The 23,742-nt window shown below is 43.7% G+C and overlaps 1 protein-coding gene across 1 annotated transcript in view; it reads right to left on the reverse strand.

Moving 5' to 3' along the window:
• Window positions 1-23,742, reverse strand: part of LOC115109189 (ceramide synthase 1-like) — a 69,315-nt gene that overhangs the window by 17,831 nt on the left and 27,742 nt on the right. Inside the window, exon 2 of the mRNA XM_029633851.2 lies at window positions 11,204-11,363. Coding sequence (XP_029489711.2) covers window positions 11,204-11,363 — 160 coding nt within the window. The remainder of the gene's footprint in view (window positions 1-11,203; window positions 11,364-23,742) is intronic.

Consider the following 23,742-nt stretch of genomic DNA (forward strand, 5'->3'; position numbering starts at 1 on the left):
GGAGGAGGTTGTGTGATGGTGCATTGCTGGTGACACTGTCAGTGATTTATTTAGAATTCAAGGCACACTTAACCAGCATGGCTACCACAGCATTCTACAGATATACACCATCCCATCTGATTTGCGCTTAGTTGGACTATCATTTTTTTTCAACAGGACAATGACCCAACACACTTCCAGGCTGTGTAAGGGCTATTTGACCAAGACGGACTGTGGTGGAGTGCTGTATCAGATGACCTGTCCTCCACAACCCCCCAACCTCAACCGCAGAGTGAAGGAAAAGCAGCCAACAAGTGCTCAGCATATGTGGGAACTCATTCAAGACTGTTGCAAAAGCATTACAAATTGAGTGAGGGTATGCCGTTACCTTTCTTAAAGAAAATACCAAAAAGAATAACTATTGTTACTTTATATATTTTTTTATAACTAAAAACAAAAAGTATCCAGATAATATAAAGCGTTCTATAACAATGCTTAACTCCATGCTATGCTAGAAACAAGCTTTAAAATGCCCACAAAAGACGCAACTGATGCATATTGGTATGTATTGATTAGTCTATATGACATTCTGAAGCTGAGCTGCATCCTTCAATATTTGAGGAGACAAAAAATTTGACTTTGCTATTCTGTCCTTATTAATTGAGCCTTTCACAGAACATATTTCGACCTAGGCAGCTTTTAGGGAAGCACTTCTGTTGTTGGGTTAAGCAACAGACGAGTAGCCAGCAGTTGAAGCTTAAAATTTTATGCATTGTTCAAGCCTCTGTCTGGGTGGAAACGTACACTAAATTGCCAAAAGTATGTGGACACCCTGCCTGCCTCATGGCCATTAATATGGAGTTGGTCCCCCCTTTGCTGCTATAACAGCCTCTACTCTTATGGGAAGGCTTTCCACTAGATGTTGGAAAATTGCTGCGGGGCTTGCTTCCATTCAGCCACAAGAGCATTAGTGAGGTCGGGCACTGATGTTGGGTGATTAGACCTGGCTCGCAGTCCACATTCCAATTCATCCCAAAGGTGTTCGATAGGGTTGAGGTCAGGGCTCTGTGCAGGCCAGTCAAGTTCTTACACACCAATCTTGACAAACCATTTCTGCATGGACCTCGCTTTGTGCACGGGGGTATTGTCATGCTGAAACAGGAAAGGGCCTTCCCCAAACTGTTGCCACAAAGTTGGAAGCACACAATCATCTAGAATGTTATTGTATGCTGTAGCGTTAAGATTTCCCTTCACTGGAACCAAGGGGCCTAGGCCCAAACCAATGCAAAACAGCCCCAGACCTTAATTCCTCCTCCTCCAAACTTTACAGTTGGCACTATGGATTAGGGTAGGTAGCGTTCCCCTGGCCAAACCCAGATTTGTCAGTCGGACTGCCAGATGAAGTGTGATTCATCACTCCAGAGAACGTGTTTCCACTGCTCCAAAGTCCAATGGCGGTGAGCTTTACACCACTCCAGCCGACGCTTAGCATCGCGCATGGTGATCTTAGGCTTGTGTACGGCTGCTCAGCTATGGAAACCCATTTCATGAAGCTCCCGAAGAACAGTTATTGTGCTGACGTTGCTTCCAGAGGCAGTTTGGAACTCGGTCGTGAGTGTTGCAACCGAGGACAGAGTATTTTTATGTACTACACACTTCACCACTCAGCGGTTCCGTTCTGTGAGCTTGTGTGGCCTACCACTTTGCTCCTAGACGTTTCCACTTAATTAACAATAACAGTTAGAGTTGGCCATGGCAGCTCTAGCAGGTCAGAAACTTAAAGAACTGACTTGTTGGAAAGCTGGCATCTTATGACAGGGTGTTATGAATTTTATGTATAATGACTAAATGATGTATACATTTAAAGTAATGATAGTGTTACGAATCCCTTTTGGCCCGACAGTCTAGGGGGGATAGTAATGAGACCCGTAACATAACTCATGCAAATTATTATTGTGACAAAGTAAAAGTGTGAACGAAATAACCACGACAACAGAAATCTACCGTCAAACTCCAGGTTTATTTATAAACACACGGTAATGGGGGAGCAGGAAAAGGGGCTGAGCTGGACCCAAGGAAAGAAACAATAAGTATTCAAAAACACCACGAGGCTAGACTAGCCAACTTTAACAACAGCTAACTAACTAACCAAAAATACAGTGGGTGATCCGCCCAGTTCTAACTAGTGTATTTAACAAAGTTCACCTACGGGTAGTGTATGCCCATGGGCGACTTGTCTTGGTTTCCCCCTTTTCCCACCAGCAACAAACAAACACCATAACCAAAAACAATACTCACAGGTGATGACAAAGTGCGATGGAGGTGCTTTAAACAAAAGAGAGGTTAATACACAAAGCGAGAGTGAAACACAGAGACCTACAGACATGGCATTTACAGAGAGATTGAGCTAGAGATTGCTCTCTAGAACAAACAAATGATGGGGTTTTTAAACCATGGGGAAGGAACTGTGATAGGGTAGGAAATAGGAGGAGGTGTGTCTTCTGATTGATGATTGATTGTTGACTGATTGGGGAGTGATGATTTTCACCTGTGAGGGGAGAAGGAGAGAAAAGAAACACACACAGGATACACACACACACAGGATAACTGTATCCGTAACAATAGGACTATATCTAAAAGAATTCTACCCTGTCTCTCTATAATGATGAAGAATGTTTGTCCATAAGAAAGAGGGACTGTTAGCAGGCAAGGAACTGTGGCAGACAACTTGTGTCCACTGTGAAACTGATAACAGGGAAGGAAGTCTCCCCACCCAGGGAGGGGAGAAACCTTGGGCTTGTAGTAGATTGTATAACAGGTGGCAGGATGGGATAAGCAATGTATGAGTAGGAGAAGACTTGTGAACTATATTGTCATTGTCTGAGAGGAGGAGGGACATTTATGATGAAATGAGAGGTATATAAACCAATGTACCTGAGATGACAAGCAGAGCTCTCATAAATAAACGTAGCTGACTATTGTAGACTGGCCTCTGTCTGTTTCATTTCAACAAGAATCTTACAAATTCTTGGTTACAGACCGAGTAGTTTAATTGAAGTTCAGTTTATGTACATTGAGAACATAATTCTCGTAACACAGGGCCACGTTGAAAGTCACTGAGCTCTTCAGTAAGATCAAAGTTTCTCTATGGAGATTGCATGGCTGCGTGTTCAATTTTATACACCTGTCAACAACAGGTGTGGCTGAAATAGCCAGATCCACAAATTTTAAGAGGCATCCACATACTTTTGTATATACAGTATAGTGTAACTTTTCAAAGTGCCATGCTTAAATTCATGAGGATGTCTTTTATTGAATTATTTGCAAACAGCAAACGTTTAGTTGCAAACAATACACTGGTTTGCCATTGGAGAAATATGGTAAGAATGCATATTCCTCTGTCCATTCTTCCCTGAAACTTTCTTCTTTTGAAACTTTTTCAGAGCAACATTTTCTCTTTATTGCTAGCTGTTTTTCAAAATCAATGCACAAAGAATTTTTTAAAAACTATTTAATAGAGACATTGGTGATTTTATCAGTAAAATCAGATTAGGATATGTTATTGAAATTGAACTGATTATATAGCCAGGTGTGTAAAATTGTGTTTCAGTTGTAGTGTTGACCTATAAATTAGTATTACAGCGCAAGACCCCTTGACTTTTTCCACATATTGTTACACTACAGCCTTATTCTAAAATGGGTTAAATTATATCAACACACAATACCCCATAATGACAAAGCAAAAACAGGTTTTTAGACATTTTTGCAAAAAAACGAACAAAAAAAACAGAAATATCACATTTACATAAGTATTCAGTACTTACAGCCTTGAGTCTTCTTGGGTATGACACTACAAGCCTGGCACACCTGTATTTTGGGAGTTTCTCCCATTCTTCTCTGCAGATCCTTTCAAGCTCTATCAGGTTGGATGGGGAGTGTCGCTGCAGAGCTATTTTCACATCTCTCCAGAGATGTTCGATCGGGTTCAAGTCCGGGCTCTGGCTGGGCCACTCAAAGACATTCAGAGACTTTTCCAGAAGCCACTTCTGCATTGTCTTGGCTGCGTGCTGAGGGTTGTTGTCCTGTTCAAAGTTTAACCTTCGCCTCAGTCTGAGGTCCTGAGCGCTCTGGAGCAGGTTTTCATCAAAGATCTTTCTGTACTTTGCTCCCTTCATCTTTCTCTCGGTCCTGAGCATGCACAGACCAGCTGGCTGGAGTGCTTACGAACATATTCAATCTCTCTCAATCCCAGCCTGTAGTACCCACTTGCTTCAAGATGTCCACCATTGTTCCTGTACCCAAGAAAGCCAAAGGTAACTGAACTAAATGATTATCGCCCCATAGCACTCACGTCTGTCATCATGAAGTGCTTTGAGAGGCTAGTTAAGGATCATATCACCTGCACCTTCCCTGACACCCTAGACCTACTTAAATTTGTATACCGCCCCAATAGATCCACAGACGATGCAATCACCATCGCACTAACCTATCCCATCTGGACAAGAGGAATACCTATGTAAGAATGCTGTTCATTGCCTATAGCTCAGCCTTCAACACCATAGTACCCTCCAAGCTCATCATTAAGCTTGGGGCCGTACGTCTGAACCCCGCCCTCTGTAACTGAGTCCTGGACTTTCTGACAGGCCGTCCCCAGGTGGTGAAGGCAGGAAACAAAACCTCCACTTCACTGATCCTCAACACTGGGGCCCCACAAGGGTGTGTTCTCGGCCCTCTCCTGTACTCCCTGTTCACCCACGACTACATGGTCATGCACGCCTCCAACTCTATCATCAAGTTTGCAGATGACACTACAGTGGTAGGCTTGATTACAAACAACAACGATACAGCCTACAAGGAGGAGGTGAGGGCCTCGGGGTATGATGTCAGGAAAATAACCTCTCACTCAATGTCAGCAAAACAAATTAGATGATTGTGGACTTCAGGAAACAACAAAGGGAGCACCCCCCTATCCACATCGATGGGACAGCAGTGGAGAAGGTGGAAAGTTTTAAGTTCCTCGGCGTACACATCACGGACAAACTAAAATGGACCACCCATACAGACAGCTTGATGAAGAAAGAGGCAAAAAAAATGTGGCATGTCACCAAAAACTCTCACTGACTTTTACAGGTGCACAATTGAGAGCATCCTGTCGGGCTGTATCACCGCCTGGTACGGCAACTGCACCGCCCACAACCGCAGGGCTCTCCAGAGGTAAGGGCTGATGTCAAGGTTTTACTGCTAACCTACAAAGCATTACATGGGCTTGCTCCTACCTATCTTTCCGATTTGGTCCTGCCGTACATGCCTACACGTATGCTATGGTCACAAGACGCAAGCCTCCTAATTGTCCCTAGAATTTCTAAGCAAAACAGCTGGAGGCAGGGCTTTCTCCTATAGAGTTCCAATTATATGGAATGGTCTGCCTACCCATGTGAGAGACGCAACCTTTAAAAACTTGTTATGACTGCAATCCCACTAATGGGATAAGTGTAATCAACAACCGCTGAATAGCATAGCGCTACATTCAATAAATATTACTACAAATATTTATATTCATGAAATCACAAGTGCAATATAGGAAAACACAGCTTAGCCTTTTGTTAATCCACCTGTCGTGTCAGATTTTGAAATGATGCTTTACAGCGAAAGCAATCCAAGCGTTTGTGTAAATTTATCGATCGCACGACAAAACATTAAGTACACTTAGCATCAGGAAGCTTGGTCACGAAAATCAGAAAAGCAATCAAATGAATCGTTTACCTTTGATGATCTTCGGATGTTTTCACTCACGAGACTCCCAGTTACACAACAAATGTCCCTTTTGTTCCATAAAGATTATTTTTATATCCAATATACCTCCGTTTGTTTGTCGAGTAATGTTCAGAAATCCACCGGAAAGAGCGGACACGACAACACAGACGAAAATTTCAAATAGTTTCCATAATGTCCACAGAAACAAGTCAAACTTTTTTTATAATCAATCCTCAGGTTGTTTTTAAAATATATAATCGATAATATATCAACCGCAAATGTCTTTCACAGTAGGAGAGGGAAAAGCAATACCTATCCAAACTCTGTTGCGTGAGCAAAACTCATGTGACCACTTGACGCGATGTTATCGTTCTGGCTCATTTTTCAAAATAAAAGCCTGAAACTATGTCTGAAGACTGTTGACACCTTAAGGAAGCAATAGGAAAAGGAATATGGTTCATATCCCTTTAAATCCAGCAAAGGGAGGCTATGGAACATGAAGTTTTCAAAATAGAAGCCACTTCCTGTTTTGATTTTCCTCAGGGTTTCGCCTGCAATATCAGTTCTGTTATACTCACAGACAATATTTGGACAGTTTTGGAAACTTTAGAGTGTTTTCTATCCAATATTAATAATAATATGCATATATTAGCAACTGAAACTGAGGAGCTGGCCGTTTACAATGGGCACCTTTTCATCCAAGCTACGCAATACTGCCCCTATGAAGTTAAGTCTTTACTGAAGACTCATATCTTCAGTGGTTCAGTAGTAGTCTGGCCCAGGAGTGTGAAGGTGAACGGAAAGGCTCTGGAGCAACGAACTGCCCTTGCTGTCTCTGCCTGGCCGGTTCCCCTCTCTCCACTGGGATTATCTGCCTCTAACCCTATTACAGGGGCTGAGTCACTGGCTTACTGGTGCTCTTCCATGGCGGAGATCTTTGTGGGCTATACTCGGCCTTGTCTCAGGATGGTAAGTTGATGGTTGAAGATATCCCTCTAGTGGTGTGGGGGCTGTGCTTTGGCAAAGTGGGTGGGGTTATATCCTGCCTGTTTGGCCCTGTACGGGCCATCGGATGGGGCCACAGTGTCTCCTGACCCCTCCTGTCTCAGCCTCCAGTATTTATGCTGCAGTAGTTTATGTGTCGGGGGGCTAGGGTCAGTCTGTTATATCTGAAGTACTTCTCCTGTCTTATCCGGTGTCCTGTGTCAATTTAAGTATGCTCTCTCTAATTCTCTCTTTCTTTCTCTCTCTCGGAGGACCTGAGCCTGAGGACCATGCCTCAGGACTACCTGGCATGATGACTCCTTGCTGTCCCCAGTCCACCTGGCCGTGCTACTGCTCCAGTTTCAACTGTTCTGCCTGCGGCTATGGAACCCTGACCTGTTCACCGGACGTGCTACCTGTCCCAGACCTGCTGTTTTCAACTCTCTAGAGACAGCAGGAGCGGTAGAGATACTCTTAATGATCGGCTATGAAAAGCCAACTGACATTTACTCCTGAGGTGCTGACTTGTTGCACCCTCGACAACTACTGTGATTATTATTATTTTACTATGCTGGTCATTTATGAACATTTGAACATCTTGGCCATGTTCTGTTATAATCTCCACCCGGCACAGCCAGAAGAGGACTGGCCACCCCTCATAGCCTGGTTCCTCTCTAGGTTTCTTCCTAGGTTCTGGCCTTTCTACTGAGTTTTTCCTAGCCACCGTGCTTCTACACCTGCATTGCTTGCTGTTTGTGGTTTTCGGCTGGGTTTCTGTACAGCACTTTGAGATATCAGCTGATGTAAGAAGGGCTATATAAATACATTTGATTTGATTTGGTGCAGTCTGCACAACTCATCACCGGGGGCAAACTACCTGCCCTCCAGGACACCTACAACACCCGATGTCACAGGAAGACAAAAAGATCATCAAGGACAATAACCGCCCGAGCCACTACCTGTTCACCCTGATACCATCTAGAAGGCGAGGTCAGTACAGGTGCATTAGAGCTGGGACAGAGAGATTGAAAAACCGCTTCTATCTCAAGGCCAACAGATTGTTAAACAGCCACCACTAGCACAGAGAGGCAGCTGCCTACCTACAGACTTGATATCATTGGCCACTGTAATAAATGGAACACTAGTCACTTTAATAATGTAACTTTAAGAATGTTTACATATCTCACATTACTCATCTCATATGTATATACTGTATACTGTATCATTCACTATCTATTCTTTACTATCTATTGCATCTTAGCCGCTCTGTCACTGTTCATCCATATATTTTAAACTTACATATTCTCATTCCATTCCTTTACTAGATTTTGTGTATTAGGTGGTATTGTGGAATTTGTTAGATATTACCTGTTAGATACTGCTGCACTGTCAGATCTAGAAGCAAAAGCATTTCACTACACTGGCAATAACATCTGCTAATCATGTGTATGTGACCAATAAAATGTGATTTGAGGGGCCCCACAGGGGTGCGTGCTCAGCCCTCTCCTGTACTCCCTGCTCACCCGTGCCCATGCACGTCTTCAACTCAATCATCAAGTTTGCAGACAACACAACAGCAGTAGGCCTGATACCAACAATGACGAGACAGCCTACAGGGAGGAGGTGAGGGCCCTGGCGGAGTGGTGCCAGGAAAATAACCACTCCCTCAACCTCAACAAAACGAAGTAGCTGATAATGGACTTCAGGAGACAGCAGAGGGATCACGCCCTTATCCACATCGACGGGACAGCAGTGGAGAAGGTGAAAAGCTTCAAGTTCTTTGGAGTACACACAAGGAAAAATCTGAAATGGTCCACCTACACAGATAGTGTGGTGACGAAGGTGCATCGCCGCCTCTTGAACCTCAGGAGGCTGAAGAAATTTGTCTTAGCCCCTAAGATCCTCACAAACTTTACAAATGCACAACTGAGAGCATCCTGTCAGGTTGTATCACTGCCTGGTACAGCAACTGCACCGCCCGCAACCGCAGGGCTCTCCAGAGAGTGGTGCGGTCTGCCCAACGCATCACCGGGGGCACACTGCCTGCCCTTCAGGACACCTACAACCCCCGATGTCACAGGAAGGCCAAAAAGATCATCAAGAACATCAACCACCCCAGCCACAGCCTGTTCACACCGCTATCATCCAGAAGGCAAGGTCAGTACAGGTGCATCAAAGCTGGGACCGAGAGCCTGAAAAACAGCTTCTATCTCAAGGCCATCAGACTGTTAAATAGCTATCACTGGCCGGCTACTACCTGGTTACTCAATTCTGCACCTTAGAGGCTGCTGCCCAATGTACATATTCATGGTATCACTGGTCACTTTAATAATGGAACACAAGTCACTTTAGTAGTTTTTACATACTGCTTTATTCATTTCATATTCATATTGGGGTGGCAGGTAGCCTAGTGGTTAGAGCGTTGGGCCAGTAACCGAAAGGTTGCTAGATTTAATCCCCAAGCTGACAAGGTAAAAATCTGTCGTTCTGCCCCTGAACAATTTACTAACTTTATTGTCCCTATGGGGAAATTTTGTTGCAGTGTTATGTACAAGTTTAAAGTGACGTTTAAATAAAAAAAAAATGGACAATACAACTTTCATAACAGTTACATACCAATAAAACATAATAAAAAATCAAAAAGACTAGCCTGCTGGCCTTAATGAGTCGATAGGAACATTAGCCCAAGCTATTTAGGAGGGATATCACAAAGGCACAAATAGGCACACATGATTGTCTAGTTCTGTTTTTCCTGCTGAGTGGTGCTCTATATCTGCGCCCAGAGGGGATTTGTTCAAAGTCTGGGTACAGGGGGTGGCTTGGGTCTAAAATGATTTTGTGAGCCTTGTGGAGGGCCCTGACCTTAAAGATCACATCCAGACCTGTCTGTTTGACTCCAAGTACCTTGCTTACTGTGGTGATAATCCTTCTCAGCATATTTCTCTAGCTGACAGTGGCATTGCCAAACCAACAAACAATACAAAAAGTTAAAATACTCTCAATGAAAGATTTGTAAAACAGAGTCAGTATAGTACAGTCTACATTAAAATATCCCATCTTTTTTTAGAAAGTACAGTCTCTGTTGGCTCTTTCTGTAGATCAGGTCTGTACATTTACTCCACTGAGGCTTATTGTCCAAGAGGCCACCCAGGTATTTGTATTCCTCTACAATCTCTATATTCTGACCTATGATAGATGTTGCAGAGGTAGGTGTTGTACACTTCCTGAAGTCTATGCAAGGCAGTTAACCCACTGTTCATAGGCCGTCATTGTAAGTAAGAATTTGTTCTTAACTGATTTGCCTAGTTAAATAAATATTCAATTAAAAACTATTTAAAAAATAATAATATGCATATACTGTATTCTACTGTATTTTAGTCAATGTCACTCCGACATTGCTGGTCCTAATATTTATATATTTCTTCTTCATTCTTTAATATTAGATTTGTGTGTATTGTTGTGAATTGTTAGATACTGCTGCACTGTCGGAGCTAGGAACACAAGCATTTCACTACACCAGCAATAACATCTGCTAAATATGTATGGGTTTCCATGGTGGCATAGCCGCACACAAGCCTAAAATCACCATGCGCAATGCCAAGCTTTGGCTGGAGTGGTGTAAAGCTGGCCTCCATTGGATTCTGGAGCAGTGGAAGCGCGTTCTCTGGAGTGATGAATCATGCTTCACCATCTGATAATCTGAAGGAAAAATCAGGGTTTGGTTGAACGCTACCTGTCCCAATGCATAGTGCCAACTGTAAAGTTTGGTGGAGGAGGACTAATGGTCTGGGGCTGTTTTGCATTGGTTTGGGCTATGCCCCTTGGTTCCAGTGAAGGGAAATCTTAACGCTACAGCATACAATGACATTCTAGATGATTCTGTGCTTCCAACTTTGTGGCAACAGTTTGGGGAAGGCCCTTTCCTGTTTCAGCATGACAATACCCCCGTGCACAAAGCTAGGTCCATACAGAAATGGTTTGTCGAGATCGGTGTGGAAGAACTTGACTGGCCTGCACAGAGCCCTGACCTCAACCCCATCATACACCTTTGGGATGAATTGGAACACAGACTGGCCTAATCGCCCAACATCAGTGCCCGACCTCACTAACGCTCTTGTAGCTGAATGGAAGAAAGTATCCGCAGCAATCTAGTGGAAAGTTTTCCCAGAAGAGTGGAGGCTGTTATAGCAGCAAAGGGGGATAAAATCCATATTAATGCCCATGATTTTGGAATGAAATAATTGACGAGCAGATGTCCACATACTTTTGGCCATGTAGTGTAGCACTCTAAGGTCTGTCGTTGAATGACATAACAAGAGAAAAACTGCCCATTTACTACCAAATTTTGAAAATTGCACCTTGTGCATTATTCAATTACAACTCTCAACAGCAGTTGAATGCCCGACTGAGTTCCACTGCTGACTATTTTAGGTGTACGTATCACTTGACAATAATTGTGCAGCTTTTTAAAATTTGTATGGCTTACCATAGAATACGGAGGGCGGGTCATGGAAGAAGGTGTAGTTGGTGAAGAAGAGCAGGTAGGTGCTGTACGACCAGGACATGGTGTAGAAGACCAGCTTCCACGAGCTCTCTGGCATCTTGGCAGAATCTTTGGGCTGGAGACTACACCATTGTGCAAACGGCTGCAACACAAATCACAGGATACTGTTTATTGTTCAAAACTCAGCTGGGGAAACTCTGCTTTCAGATTGTTTCGAAACTCAATGGAATGTTAAGTATGCAGTGATCAAGATGGCATACCTCAACTAAAGCTATCTAGCTATCTAGCTACCAGCTATCAGTCAGCTAACCACTGCTAGCGGTCATCAGCTAACCTTTAGAAAGCTCTCGCCAGTTCGTACAATGCGTTTCAAACCAGAGCATACAGGACCTATATTTTCTTACCGCAAACACTGAACATTTTCATCTGGATCATCACAGCTAGCTAACCACAACCCGGGTTGACTAGTCCTGGCTAACGTTTCCGTCCCGGAGCTAGCACCAACTAGCCTGGAGCTTGCCCATGCTAGACCCATCTCCCGGCTAGGGCTCCTGGGATACTCCTGAAGCCCACTCCTCGGCTACAATATCCAAACCCCTTCTACTGCCGGTACGGGGTACGGAACCCCGCCGATCCTTCACAACTGGAATACTGACATAATCTGCCCGAGGATCCCAACAGGCCCCTCTAGCGCAAGATCCCCTGAAGGCCCATTCTGCTAACAGCGGCCTGCTAGCTATCTAGAGCCCCTGAACAGGCAGTTAACCCACTGTTCCTAGGCCATCATTGAAAATAAGAATTTGTTCTTAACTGACTTGCCTAGTTAAATAAAGGTAAAAAAAATATTAAAAAATAAAAAATTGTACTGTTAGCTGATCCATCAGTCAGTTTCTTGAGCCACTATACCCATTTTGCCCATTTGACTTGGACACCTCTGCTACTTGGAACCCTACTAATTCCACGACTGGTCTATCGACATCACGGCACGAGGAGGCAAAAACAGACTTTCCCCCATCGCAACGTCCATCTAAGGCTTTATGCTAGCTTGCTAGCCCCGGCCTGCTAACTGTCTGAATCGCAGTGTCCCCAGCCAGCCCAACCACCCACTGGACCCATACGATCACTTGGCTACGCATGCCTCTCCCTAATATCAATATGCCTTGTCCATTACTGTCTTGGTTAGTGATTACTGTCTTATTTCATTGTAGAGTCTCTAGCCCTGCTCAATATGCCTTAACCAACCATGTTGTTCCACCTCCCACATATGCGATGACATCACCTGGTTTAAACGTCTCCAGAGACTATATCTCTCTCATCATTCCTCAATGCCTAGGTGTACCTACAATGTACTCTATTCCTACCATACCTTTGTCTGTACATTATGCCTTGAATCTATGCTATCGTGCCCAGAAACCTGCTCCCTTTACTCTCTGTTCTGAATGTGCTAGACGGCCAGTTCTTATAGCCTTTAGCCGTACCCTTATCCTACTTCTCCTCTGTTCCTCTGGTGATGTAGAGGTTAATCCAGGACCTGCAGTGCCTAGCTCCACTCCTACTCCCCAGGTGCTCTCATTTGTTGACTTCTGTAACCGTAAAAGCCTTGGTTTCATGCATGTTAACATTAGAAGCTTACTCCCTAGTTTGCTTTATTCACTGCTTTAGCACGTTCTGCCAACCCGGATGTCTTAGCCGTGTCTGAATAGGAAAACCACCAAAAACCCTGAAATTTACATCCCTAACTATAACATTTTCCGCCAAGATAGAACTGCCAAAGGGGGCGGTGTTGCAATCTACTGCAGAGATTTCTATCTTCTATCTTACTATCCAGTTCTGTACCAAAACAATTCGAGCTTCTACTTCTAAAAATGCACCTTTCCAGAAACAAGTCTCTCACCGTTGCCGCTTGCTATAGACCACCCTCTGCCCACAGCTGTGCCCTGGACACCATATGTGAATTGATTGCCCCCCATCATTCTGCCTAGAAGGCCAGCATCCCGGAGTCGCCTCTTCACTGTTGACATTGAGACTGGTGTTTTGCGGGTACTATTTAATGAAGCTGCCAGTTGAGGACTTGTGAGGCATCTGTTTCTCAAACTAGACACTCTAATGTACTTGTCCTCTTGCCCAGTTGTGCATTGGGGCCTCCCACTCCTCTTTCTATTCTGGTTAGAGCCAGTTTGTTCTGTTCTGTGAAAGGAGTAGTACGTAATATCTATGTGATATCAAGAAAAATATGTGATATCTAGAACCTAAAAGGGTTCTTCAGCTGTCCCATAGGAGAACCCTTTGAAGAACCCTTTTTGGTTCCAGGTATAACCATTTTAGGTTCCATGTAAAACCCTTTCCACAGAGGGTTCTACCTGCAACCAAAAAGGGTTCTCCTATTGGTACAGCCGAAGAACCATTTTGGAATCCTTTTTTCTAAGAGTGTATGTAACGGGTCATTACCTGTTCCACAGGCCCTGGTTGATAAATGGGCTTCTCGGTCCACTAAAGGCCATACCAGGTCAATGAGGACCAAGAAACAAAGCTTCTGCTGTGCCTGGCAAAAGAAACTACTAAACCTATATGGCCAACAGATATGTCTTCTAGATTCAACCTACAAGACCTCCTGGTACTCTGTGCTACTGTTTTTCTGTGTGTCCGAATCAATGTTTGTTATGCAGTTGCTGGGGCCTTTGTCACACAGAAAGAGATGACATCAGTCGCAAGAGAGGCCATCAGTGTGTTCAAGGACTGGAACCCGGACTGGGATCCAAGGTACACAGAGCTGAACGTGAAGTGCTCGTCATCTTAAAGAAAATACAATTAATCCACCAAAACCAACCCCGCGGGATGGCGGAGCATGTCACCAACCAAATAGAGAAGGCCAGCACAATCAGGGTGGAGGACTTCACCAAAGTAGGTGAGGGGTTGTTCAAAGTGAGGAGCCAGACTGACCCTACAGGCTGGTACTCTGTAAACTTTGGGAACGATTGCATAGTGCCCTGTTGCACATGCAGGGACTGGGAGAGGCCCAAGCTTCCTTGTACACATTTCTGTGCTGTTTTTAGTTTAGTTGAAGGGTGGGGTTGGGATCAGCTGGAGAACATCTATTTTTTTATTTGATTTTACTGGGCAAGTCAGTTAAGAACAAATTCTTATTTTCAATGACGGCCTAGGAACAGTGGGTTAACTGCCTGTTCAGGGGCAGAACGACAGATTTGTACCTTGTCAGCTCGGGGATTTGAACTTGCAACCTTGCGGTTACTAGTCCAACGCTCTAACCACTAGGCTACCCTGCCGCCCCCTATAAGGACAATCCCCTGGTGAATCTCCATTATGCCACTTTTAGCCAACAACTAAAGAATAAGCTTTCCGTCCATACGGAGGTCCATCTGGAAGAGGACAGAATAGGACCTCTAGGAAGGTGTTGCGGAGGCAATGTGCAGACTATCTTAAAGAGATCACAGACCTCCCTTATCATCTCCAAGATGAAGAGTTCATGACTAATCTGTCTTCATCTCTGCAGAGCCTACTGCAGAAAAAGGTACATGTTCCACAGGATAAAGGCCTCACACTGGCTTTTTCTCCAAGGAAGAGAAAAGCTGAGAAGGCCATGGACACCCTACCAACCAAGAGAGCAGGCAGGGTAACTGAGAGCCAAACTGAGTGTGGAGTGAGATACCTTGTTGGCAGGGAGTCTAGGGTGGAAGGGGGGAGGACAGTGTGCGGGTCGTTCCACCAATTGAGTACCTTTTGAACAGTCACTTTTATTTCAGTTAATTTTAACATTCTGTCAAAAAGAGTTCAACTTGTTAACATGTTATCTCATCTCAAAATGTTAAATAAGTTAAATAAATAAATTACTATAGTAAGTGCCAAATAAAGTAACAGGGTTGAATTTTATCTTAAATCAGACGGAAATTTAGCCAATTTCAGAATGAGACATTTCTGTTGCATTTCTATGAAACTGTGTACATTTTACTTGTGGATTTTCTAAATAAAAATCTAAAACCAAGATGTGTCAATTTGTTTGTCTTACAAGCCATCTTAAACACAATGCAGCTTTTGGAGTAAACCTATTTTGGGTTAAGACAAGTAACTAAGGGCAAAAATCATTATAACCTTGCAAGCTGAGTTTGAATAAGGCATCCAATTTCCACTTTGCATTTAGAACGTTTGGTTTTATTACAGCTAATAAATAACCAAATAATTGACAGATCACTTGATAAAATAAATGCATGTCTCTAGTCTTCCCCTGCAAGCCGGTGGGCATACGTGTCATCACACTCCCTCGTCTGATTGGTTGTTTCCCACAAACTGCAAGCTGGCATACGTGTCACCACACTCCCTCATCTGACTGGTTGAGAATGAGGGCCTTATGACTTCGTAGCTGTGGTAACTAGTTATAACCCAGGCCCTCCACAAGGCCAGGGGAGCCTCTGGGCTCACAGACGATCCGTCGGCTGGCATGCAAGATGAGAAACCAAACTCTGACTCCTTATCTTTCCTCATGACAGAGGAGCTGTACCTCTCATTGCGACCGGCCGACCCACACCAAACATGCCTCAGATAGGATATCCACTGCATGCCTCAGACCTCCTCCATGTCCTTCCCCTCTGACCCCCCTGCCTACAACGTTTATTTATAGAAGCCAGCTGTCAATGCAATGTCCCCCCCACCATACAATAAAGGCATGTAAAGATCTGACAACATATGAGTTGTAATGCCCATGTAATACATAAGTCATGCTCTGCAATGCAGACATATTTGACATATCTCTCCCATAAACAAATACCCATCAATCCTGGTTGTCCTTTCATATCAGCCCACACTTCAGTAATTTCCTAACTGGACTCTAAAATAATGGTTTCCTCTGGCCTTTCAGCTGATGCTGCTGAACAAGTGATCTCTCTTCAGGCACTCGTTCCTCTGCCCTGACCTCACGGCTAAACTGGCATTCAGTGGCTCTCTCTTCTGCTCCATTTCTCACAGGGCCACAAAGAAAAGAGAGACATGGTGAAAGAGAGAGGTATTTCCTATTTTTGGTACGTATTAGGATCCCCATTAGCCGCTGCAATAGCATCAGCTACTCTTCCTGGGGTCCACATGAAATGACATAATACATAGTACAGAACATTATTAGTCAAGGATTGAAATACATACATTTAAAAGGTCACACATAGCCTACATATCAGTACATCCACACAATAGCTAGGTATAATACATAGTACAGTGCAAATTACAATACAAGATATATAAAATGGCTGTGTCTATTCACAGTCCCCTTTGTGAGATGTGAAGAAGGCAGAGCAACGCCCTGTCATGGACAGACCTCTTCCCATTTTAGCAACCATTGAGTCTATATGCTTTGATCACGACAGCTTGCTATCTAGGGTTACACCCAGCAGTTTAGTATCCTAAACTTGCACAATAGCCACATTATTCAATAATAAATATAAACAAAGTTTAGTGTTGAGCGATTGATTTGTCCCAAAAATTATGCTTTCGGTTTTTAGATATTTAGTTACCCATTCTGAAACTGACTGGAGCTCTATGTTAAATGTCTCGTTTATTTTGACGTTGCAGCCGACGTGTATACTGTTGAGTCGTTAGCATACATAGACGCACAGGCTTTATTCAAGGTCAGTGGAAGGTCATTTGTAAAAACAGAAAACAATAATGGCCCTAGCTGCCTGCCATGTGGTACACCACACTCAACTGAATTTGCATGAGGCTTCCATTAACTAAAACCCTCTGTGTTCTATTAAATATGTAACTTTCAATCCATAATAAGGCAGAGGATGCAAATCCACAACGTCTATGTTTTTTCAGCAATAGGTTATGATCAATTACATCAAAAGATGCACTGATGTCTAACAGAACAGCTCCCACAATCTTCTTACTATCAATTTCTTTTAGCCAATCATCAGTCATTTGTGTCAGTGCCGAGCATGTTGAGTGCCCTTCCCTATTAGCATGCTGAAAGTCTGTTGTTAACTTGTACTCTGTCAAATTTGATCAAACACAATTTTTTCCAAAAGCTTGCTAAGCACATGTAACAGGCTGATTGGTTGGCTGTTTAACCCATTTAATGGTGCTATTCTTGGGTAGCGGAATGACCTTTGCCTCCCTCCATGTCTGAGGGCACACACTGTCTTCTAGGCTTAAATTGAAAATGTGGAAAACAGAAGTCACAATGTATTCCACTACCAACCTCAGTAATTTACTATCCAGGTTGTCTGTGAGAGAGAGAGTTGAGAGACGCAGAGAGTCATCTTTCATGACGAAAAAGTGGTTACCATGCCAACTGTTTGCTGATGGCGGCTCATGCTGCCAGAATCTCACAGAGCGGCCGCAGCCCACTCCTTTCCTCGCTTCCCATCCCTCCACCAACTGCACCCCACGGCTCGCTCTTTCACTGTCACTTTCTCACCATCTCTCTATTTCACCCATCTGCCTTGCTTAAAATCGAGGGAGGAAAGGGAGTGAATGAATTAAAAAGTGCCACAGTGAAGTGTTATATAACAGGGCATGAACAGAGCCAGTGAGTCAGGGTGCTGATGTAGGGGTCTATTTAATAAGGCTTCCCTTCTTTCCCTCTCCACCTCCTCCCTCTCTCTCTCTCCCCTCCTCTCCATCTATTTCTCTCTCTCCTCCCTCTTTGTGGGGCTGGGAGGGGAGGGACAGCTGTCAGCGGTGGACACAGCTTGCACCCCAGACGGGGACAGAAGGAACCAGAGCTCCTCCAGTTGTATCCCCAAGCCCCTAAAGCCCCCCCCCCTTCAACCTCCACAAAGACCCCCACCCCTTCATCCCTCCCCTACACCTTCACCCCTCCCTTAGGACCCCTACACATATGTCAGAGTCAAGGCCTCGGGCCACATCCGGCCCGCAAGAAGGTTTTTTACGGCCCCTGGGATGATCTTGATTTATTATTAGAACCGCCCGCAGCAAGCCGGCAGCCCTTCAGATCTTTACACGCACCAATACTACATTTCCCACAATGCAAAGGTGACGCACCGAGCAGTAGGCTGCTTCATTTCAATATTTATTGGCACAGCATCAGCATCACAGTAAAATTAACTTTCAGATACCCATCAAAAATGGCAAAACGGAAGGTGGATACTGAGAACCGGGGTTTCAAACAAGGTGGGAGTCGGAGTATATGTTCACGAAGGTAGCTGGAAAACCTGTGTGTCTTCTGTGTGGAGAAAGTGTGGCGGTACTGAAAGAGTATAATCTGAGACGACATTATGAAACGAAACACGCGGACAAAAACAAGAATATGGACATGGAACAAAGGCTACAAAAGGCAGAGGAATTAAAAACGAGGCCTCAAATCTCGACAGGCTCTGTTCAAAAAAGCCAAATCACAAGGCCAGGCTGCTGTCAAGGCCAGTTTTATTTTGGCAGAAGAGATCATAAATCAGCCCGGCCATTTACGGAGGGGGATTTCATCAAAAACTGCATGATTAAAGTTTGTGACGGTTTGCCCAGAAAAAAGGCAACTCTTTTTAAATGTGAGTCTGAGAAACACCATTGCCGAGAGAGTAGACCAGTTGTCCATCAATCTAAAAGAGCAGCTTGTGAAAAAGGGAAAAGATTTTATTGCATATTCCTTGGCTGTGGATGAGAGCACCGACATTTCTGACATTGCCCAGTTGTCAATTTTCATCCGCGGAGTGGACTCCAACCTAAAGCCCCTTTACGTCCTATGCATCAACACGGGCATGATTTGTATGAAGAGGTGTCAAGATGTGTAAATGAGATGGAGCTGCCTTGGGAAAAACTTGTGGGTTTGACAACCCTCTGAGCACCTGCGATGTGTGGACACAGGAGCGGACTGGTGGCGAAGATACGGGGAAAGATCAGGTGAGCTGACAGCTTATCATTGTATCATACACCAGGAAGCGTTGTGCGGTAAAGCCTTGAAATGGAGCATGTAATGAGCATCATCACGCGCACAGTTAACTTTATCAGAGCCAAAGGTTTGAATCACCGCCAGTTCAAGGCATTTCTGACGGAGTTAGAAACGGAGCATGGTGATTTGCCTTATCACACAGAGGTGCGATGGCTAAGCCAGGGAAAGGTGCTTCAAAGATGTTTCGAGCTTCGTGAGGAGATTTGTCTGTTCTTGGACAGCAAGGGGAAAGACACAACACAACTCCGAGACGAAATGTTTCTGTGTGAAATGGCTTTTCTGTGTGACATTACGAGTCATCTGAATGCAATAAACTTGCAGCTGCAGGGTCGGGATCGTGTCATCTCTGATATGTACAGTACAGTGAAGGCATTTAAAACCAAACTGACTCTGTGGGAGACGAGATGCGGAAAGAAAATTTGAGCCACTTTCCCAGCTGCCAGACCATGAAAGAGAAGCTCTCTACCCGTTCCCGAGCACACAGTTGGCTGATAAAATACCGCCGATTTGCTGACTTTGAAGCACAAAAAGCAGGTTGGAAACTGCAACCCATTTGCTGTTGACGTGGAAAGCTCACCACCAAACCTCCAAATGGAGTTGATTGACCTCCAATGCAATGATGCACTGAGGGCAAAATATGCGGCAGTGGGTGCTGGAGTTCGCCCGTTTCCTCCCGGCACAATGCCCCCCGCATCCAGGCTGCTCAAACGTTGTCTATGTTTGGCAGCACATACCTGTGTGAACAACTGTTTTCTTTGATGAACCTGAACAAAACATCACACAGAAGTCGACTTACTGCTGAACACCCAATTCTGAGGATTTCTTCAGCTCAGAGCCTTCCCCGAACATTGATGAACTTGTGGAAAAGATGGACACCACCAAGTATCACCCTCAACCTCAAACAAGTGAACATTACTGTGCAATCACATATTTAGAGTTTTTACTCAGTTCAAGTTTAAAAGTTAAAATTTAATATTTGTTTTCACTGCATGTTACTTCTCCTTAAACAAAGTGTTGTTTTTGATTAATAGATTTTGCACTTTATTTTTTTGTATTTCAATCCAATTATATTTTAAAAATATTTCAGTTGAGTGGATGATAGAAAATTGCTATTATTGTTTTTTCTTTGAAGTAAATTTAGCCCACTTTTGCTAAAATAGAAAATATAGTCTACTGATGGTGCCTTGAATCGGTTTCTTTCATTTAATGTTCATGTTATGGGGATATTTATATAAAGGAAATTTGTCTTTTGTGTCTGTTGAAAATTAAAGATTACTGACAGAGCCATAAGAAAATATTGCTTTATTTATCTGATCATATTGTAATATATTTGTTAGGTTTTCAGTAGGTTCAATTAGGTTCACTAGACTATATGCGTCATTTAAAATTTTTTCAATGAACCGAACAGTCCGGCCCTCGTCTTGTAGCTGATTTTTTTAGTCCATTTGACTTTGACACCTGCCCTACACCATAACCCTCCCTAAGATTCCGTACTCCTCAATCCCTCCCCTAGGACCCCTACTCCTTAACCCCTCCTCTAGGACCCCTACACCATTACCCCTCCCCTAAGATTCCATAAGCCTCAACCCCTCCCCTAGGACCCCTACTCCTTAACCCCTCCCCTAGGACCCCTACTCCTTAACCCCTCCCCTAGGACCCCCTACTCCTTAACCCCTCACCTAGGACCCCTACTCCTTAACCCCTCCCCTAAGACCCCTACTCCTTAACCCATCCCCTAGGACCCCTAAAGTCAATACTTTGTAGAGCCACCTTTTGCAGAAATTACAGCTGCAAGTCTCTTGGGGTATGTCTCTATAAGCTTGGCACTGGGATTTTTGCCCATTCTTCAATGCAAAACTGCACCCTTCAAGTTGGATGGGTTCTGCTGGTGTACAGCAATCATACCACAGATTCTCAATTGGATTGACATCTGGGCTTCGATTAGGCAATTCCAAGACATTTAAATGTTTCCCTTTAAACCACTCAAGTGTTGCTTTAGCAGTATGCTTAGGGTCATTGTCCTGCTGGAAGGTGAACCTCCATCCCAGTCTCAAATCTCTGGAAGACTGAAAGAGGTTTCCCTCAAGAATTTCCCTGTATTTAGCGCCATCCATCATTCCTTCAATTCTGACCAGTTTCCCAGTCCACATAGCATTGTCCTTGATGGCCAAAAAGCTCAATTTCATTTTTTTCTTTAAGCAATGGCTTTTTTCTGGAAACTCTTCCGTAAAGCCCAGCTCTGTGGAGTGTACAGCTTAAAGTGGTCCTATGGACAGATACTCCAATCTCCGCTGTGGAGCTTTGCAGCTCCTTCAGGGTTTTCTTTGGTCTCTTTGTTGCCTCTCTGATTAATGCCCTCCTTGCCTGGTCCCTGAGTTTTGGTGGGCAGCCCTCTCTTGGCAGGTTTGCTGTGGTGCCATTTTAATAATGGATTTAATGGTGTTCCATGGGATGTTCAAAGTTTTGGATATTTTTTTCTCCACAACTTTGTCCCTGACCTGTTTGGAGAGCTCCTTGGTCTTCATGGTGCCGCTTGCTTAGTGGTGTTGCAGACTCTGAGGCCTTTCAGAACAGGTGTATATATACTGAGATCATGTGACACTTAGATTGCGCACAGGTGGACTTTATTTAACTAATTATGTGACTTCTGAAGGTAATTGGTTGCACCAGATCTTATTTAAGGGATTCATTGCAAAGGGGGTGAATACATATGCATGCACCACTTTTCAGTTATTTTATTGTTTAGAATTTTTTGAAACAAGTTATTTTTTAAATTTCACTTCACCAATTTGGAATATTTTGTGTATGTCCATGACATTAAATCCAAATAAAAATCTATTTAAATTACAGGTTGTACTTTTCCAAGGCATTGTACCACACCATCTCCATCCCACCACAAAGTTCCCGCCCTTCCATCATTTTGTCATCTCACACTTCTCATTTCACTGCGACCCCTCTGCCTAACAACTGCAAAGCACCCTGAGAAATGTAGTGTTTTAAGGATAATCTGTGTTTAATGATTTGATGAATGAAAGGTATTCTGCATCTGGCCTGTGATCCTGAATTCATCTCAGTACAGAGGAACCAGAGTCGACCAGATCAGACGGGCCAACACAGCAGGAAATACCATGACGTGGAGAAAAAGACATCTCACACACACTAACGCACGCAACAACACACGTCATATTAGAACATGACATGCCTATTACGTGACATATTTGCCTGCATATCATATTACAGAGGACACACTCTTAGGGTGTTTTCACACATATTCCTCTTTAAAAGAACCGACCTCAGTCCTCTTTAAAGTGAACTCTTGGGTAAAAAAAACTGCTAAATAACTCAGTTATCTTTGTATTCACACTGCCCTTGCCTTTGAATGAGGACTCAACTCTTTTTCCAGTTCACTTCACCTATTTTGTGTTCTGAGTCCTATTTGCATTCACATTGTTATGTTTAGAAAGGAAGCAAGATCTTTTTCCTACATTCACTCAATTCACTCTGGGTTTTTACAAAGTGCAGGACAAGCCCTTCCATCAGAACATTATAGCTAAATATACCTACCTACATTTTGGAAGCTTATAGATTGTATTTAGTTAAAATATTATACATAATAACTGTAATCAGTAGAAAATATTAACATGCAAATATTATTGGTAACAGAATAAATAGCAGAATTATAACTGCAGATTAAATTGTACACCCAATGTAGGCAACTGCCCATGATTCTCATCAAATATGCTGTCTTCTCACACTATTCAAACCCCACAATTGAATATACAGTTTGTGAAGCTTTCAGCCTATAGATCACATATTGCAAACAAATAATCTTGAACTAAAAACTCACATATTTTGTCATTTCTGTGCATCCTTGACAATCGCTAAACATTATCCAGAAACAGCATGTTTTTTTTCAGCGAACCTGCGCATCATCATCTCTTTTGTGGCACCAATGTGAGGGTTTATGGCAGGGGAAACAGTGTTGCAGTAGTCGATGTGAGGGTTTATGGCAGGGGAAACAGTGTTGCAGTAGTCGATGTGAGGGTTTATGGCAGGGGAAACAGTATTGCAGTAGTCGATGTGAGGGTTTATGGCAGGGGAAACGGTGTTGCAGTAGTCTATGTGAGGGCTTATGGCAGGGGAAACAGTGTTGCAGTAGTCTATGTGAGGGTTTATGGCAGGGGAAACGGTGTTGCAGTAGTCTATGTGAGGGCTTATGGCAGGGGAAACAGTGTTGCAGTACTCAATGTGAGGGTTTATGGCAGGGGAAACGGTGTTGCAGTAGTCAATGTGAGGGTTTATGGCAGGGGAAACAGTGTTGCAGTAGTCAAGTATGTGGTGTAGGAATAATGACAAGCGAACTTCGGGAGCTTTGTGTCATGTTGCCCTAAAAAAGGGAACCGGACTTCCGAATTCAAACTGAACTCAGACAACCTCTGGAGGTGGTCTCAGTTCGGTTCGCTTCAGGGGCTCTTTTGAGGGGTCTGAGTTCCTTTGGAGTGTTCACACTGCACACAAACTGAACTCAGACAACCTCTGGAGGTGGTCTCAGTTCGGTTCGCTTCAGGGGCTCTTTTGAGGGGTCTGAGTTCCTTTGGAGTGTTCACACTGCACA

The sequence above is a fragment of the Oncorhynchus nerka genome, linkage group LG25 (genome assembly GCF_034236695.1).
Source record: "Oncorhynchus nerka isolate Pitt River linkage group LG25, Oner_Uvic_2.0, whole genome shotgun sequence".
Taxonomy (NCBI): Eukaryota; Metazoa; Chordata; class Actinopteri; order Salmoniformes; family Salmonidae; genus Oncorhynchus; species Oncorhynchus nerka.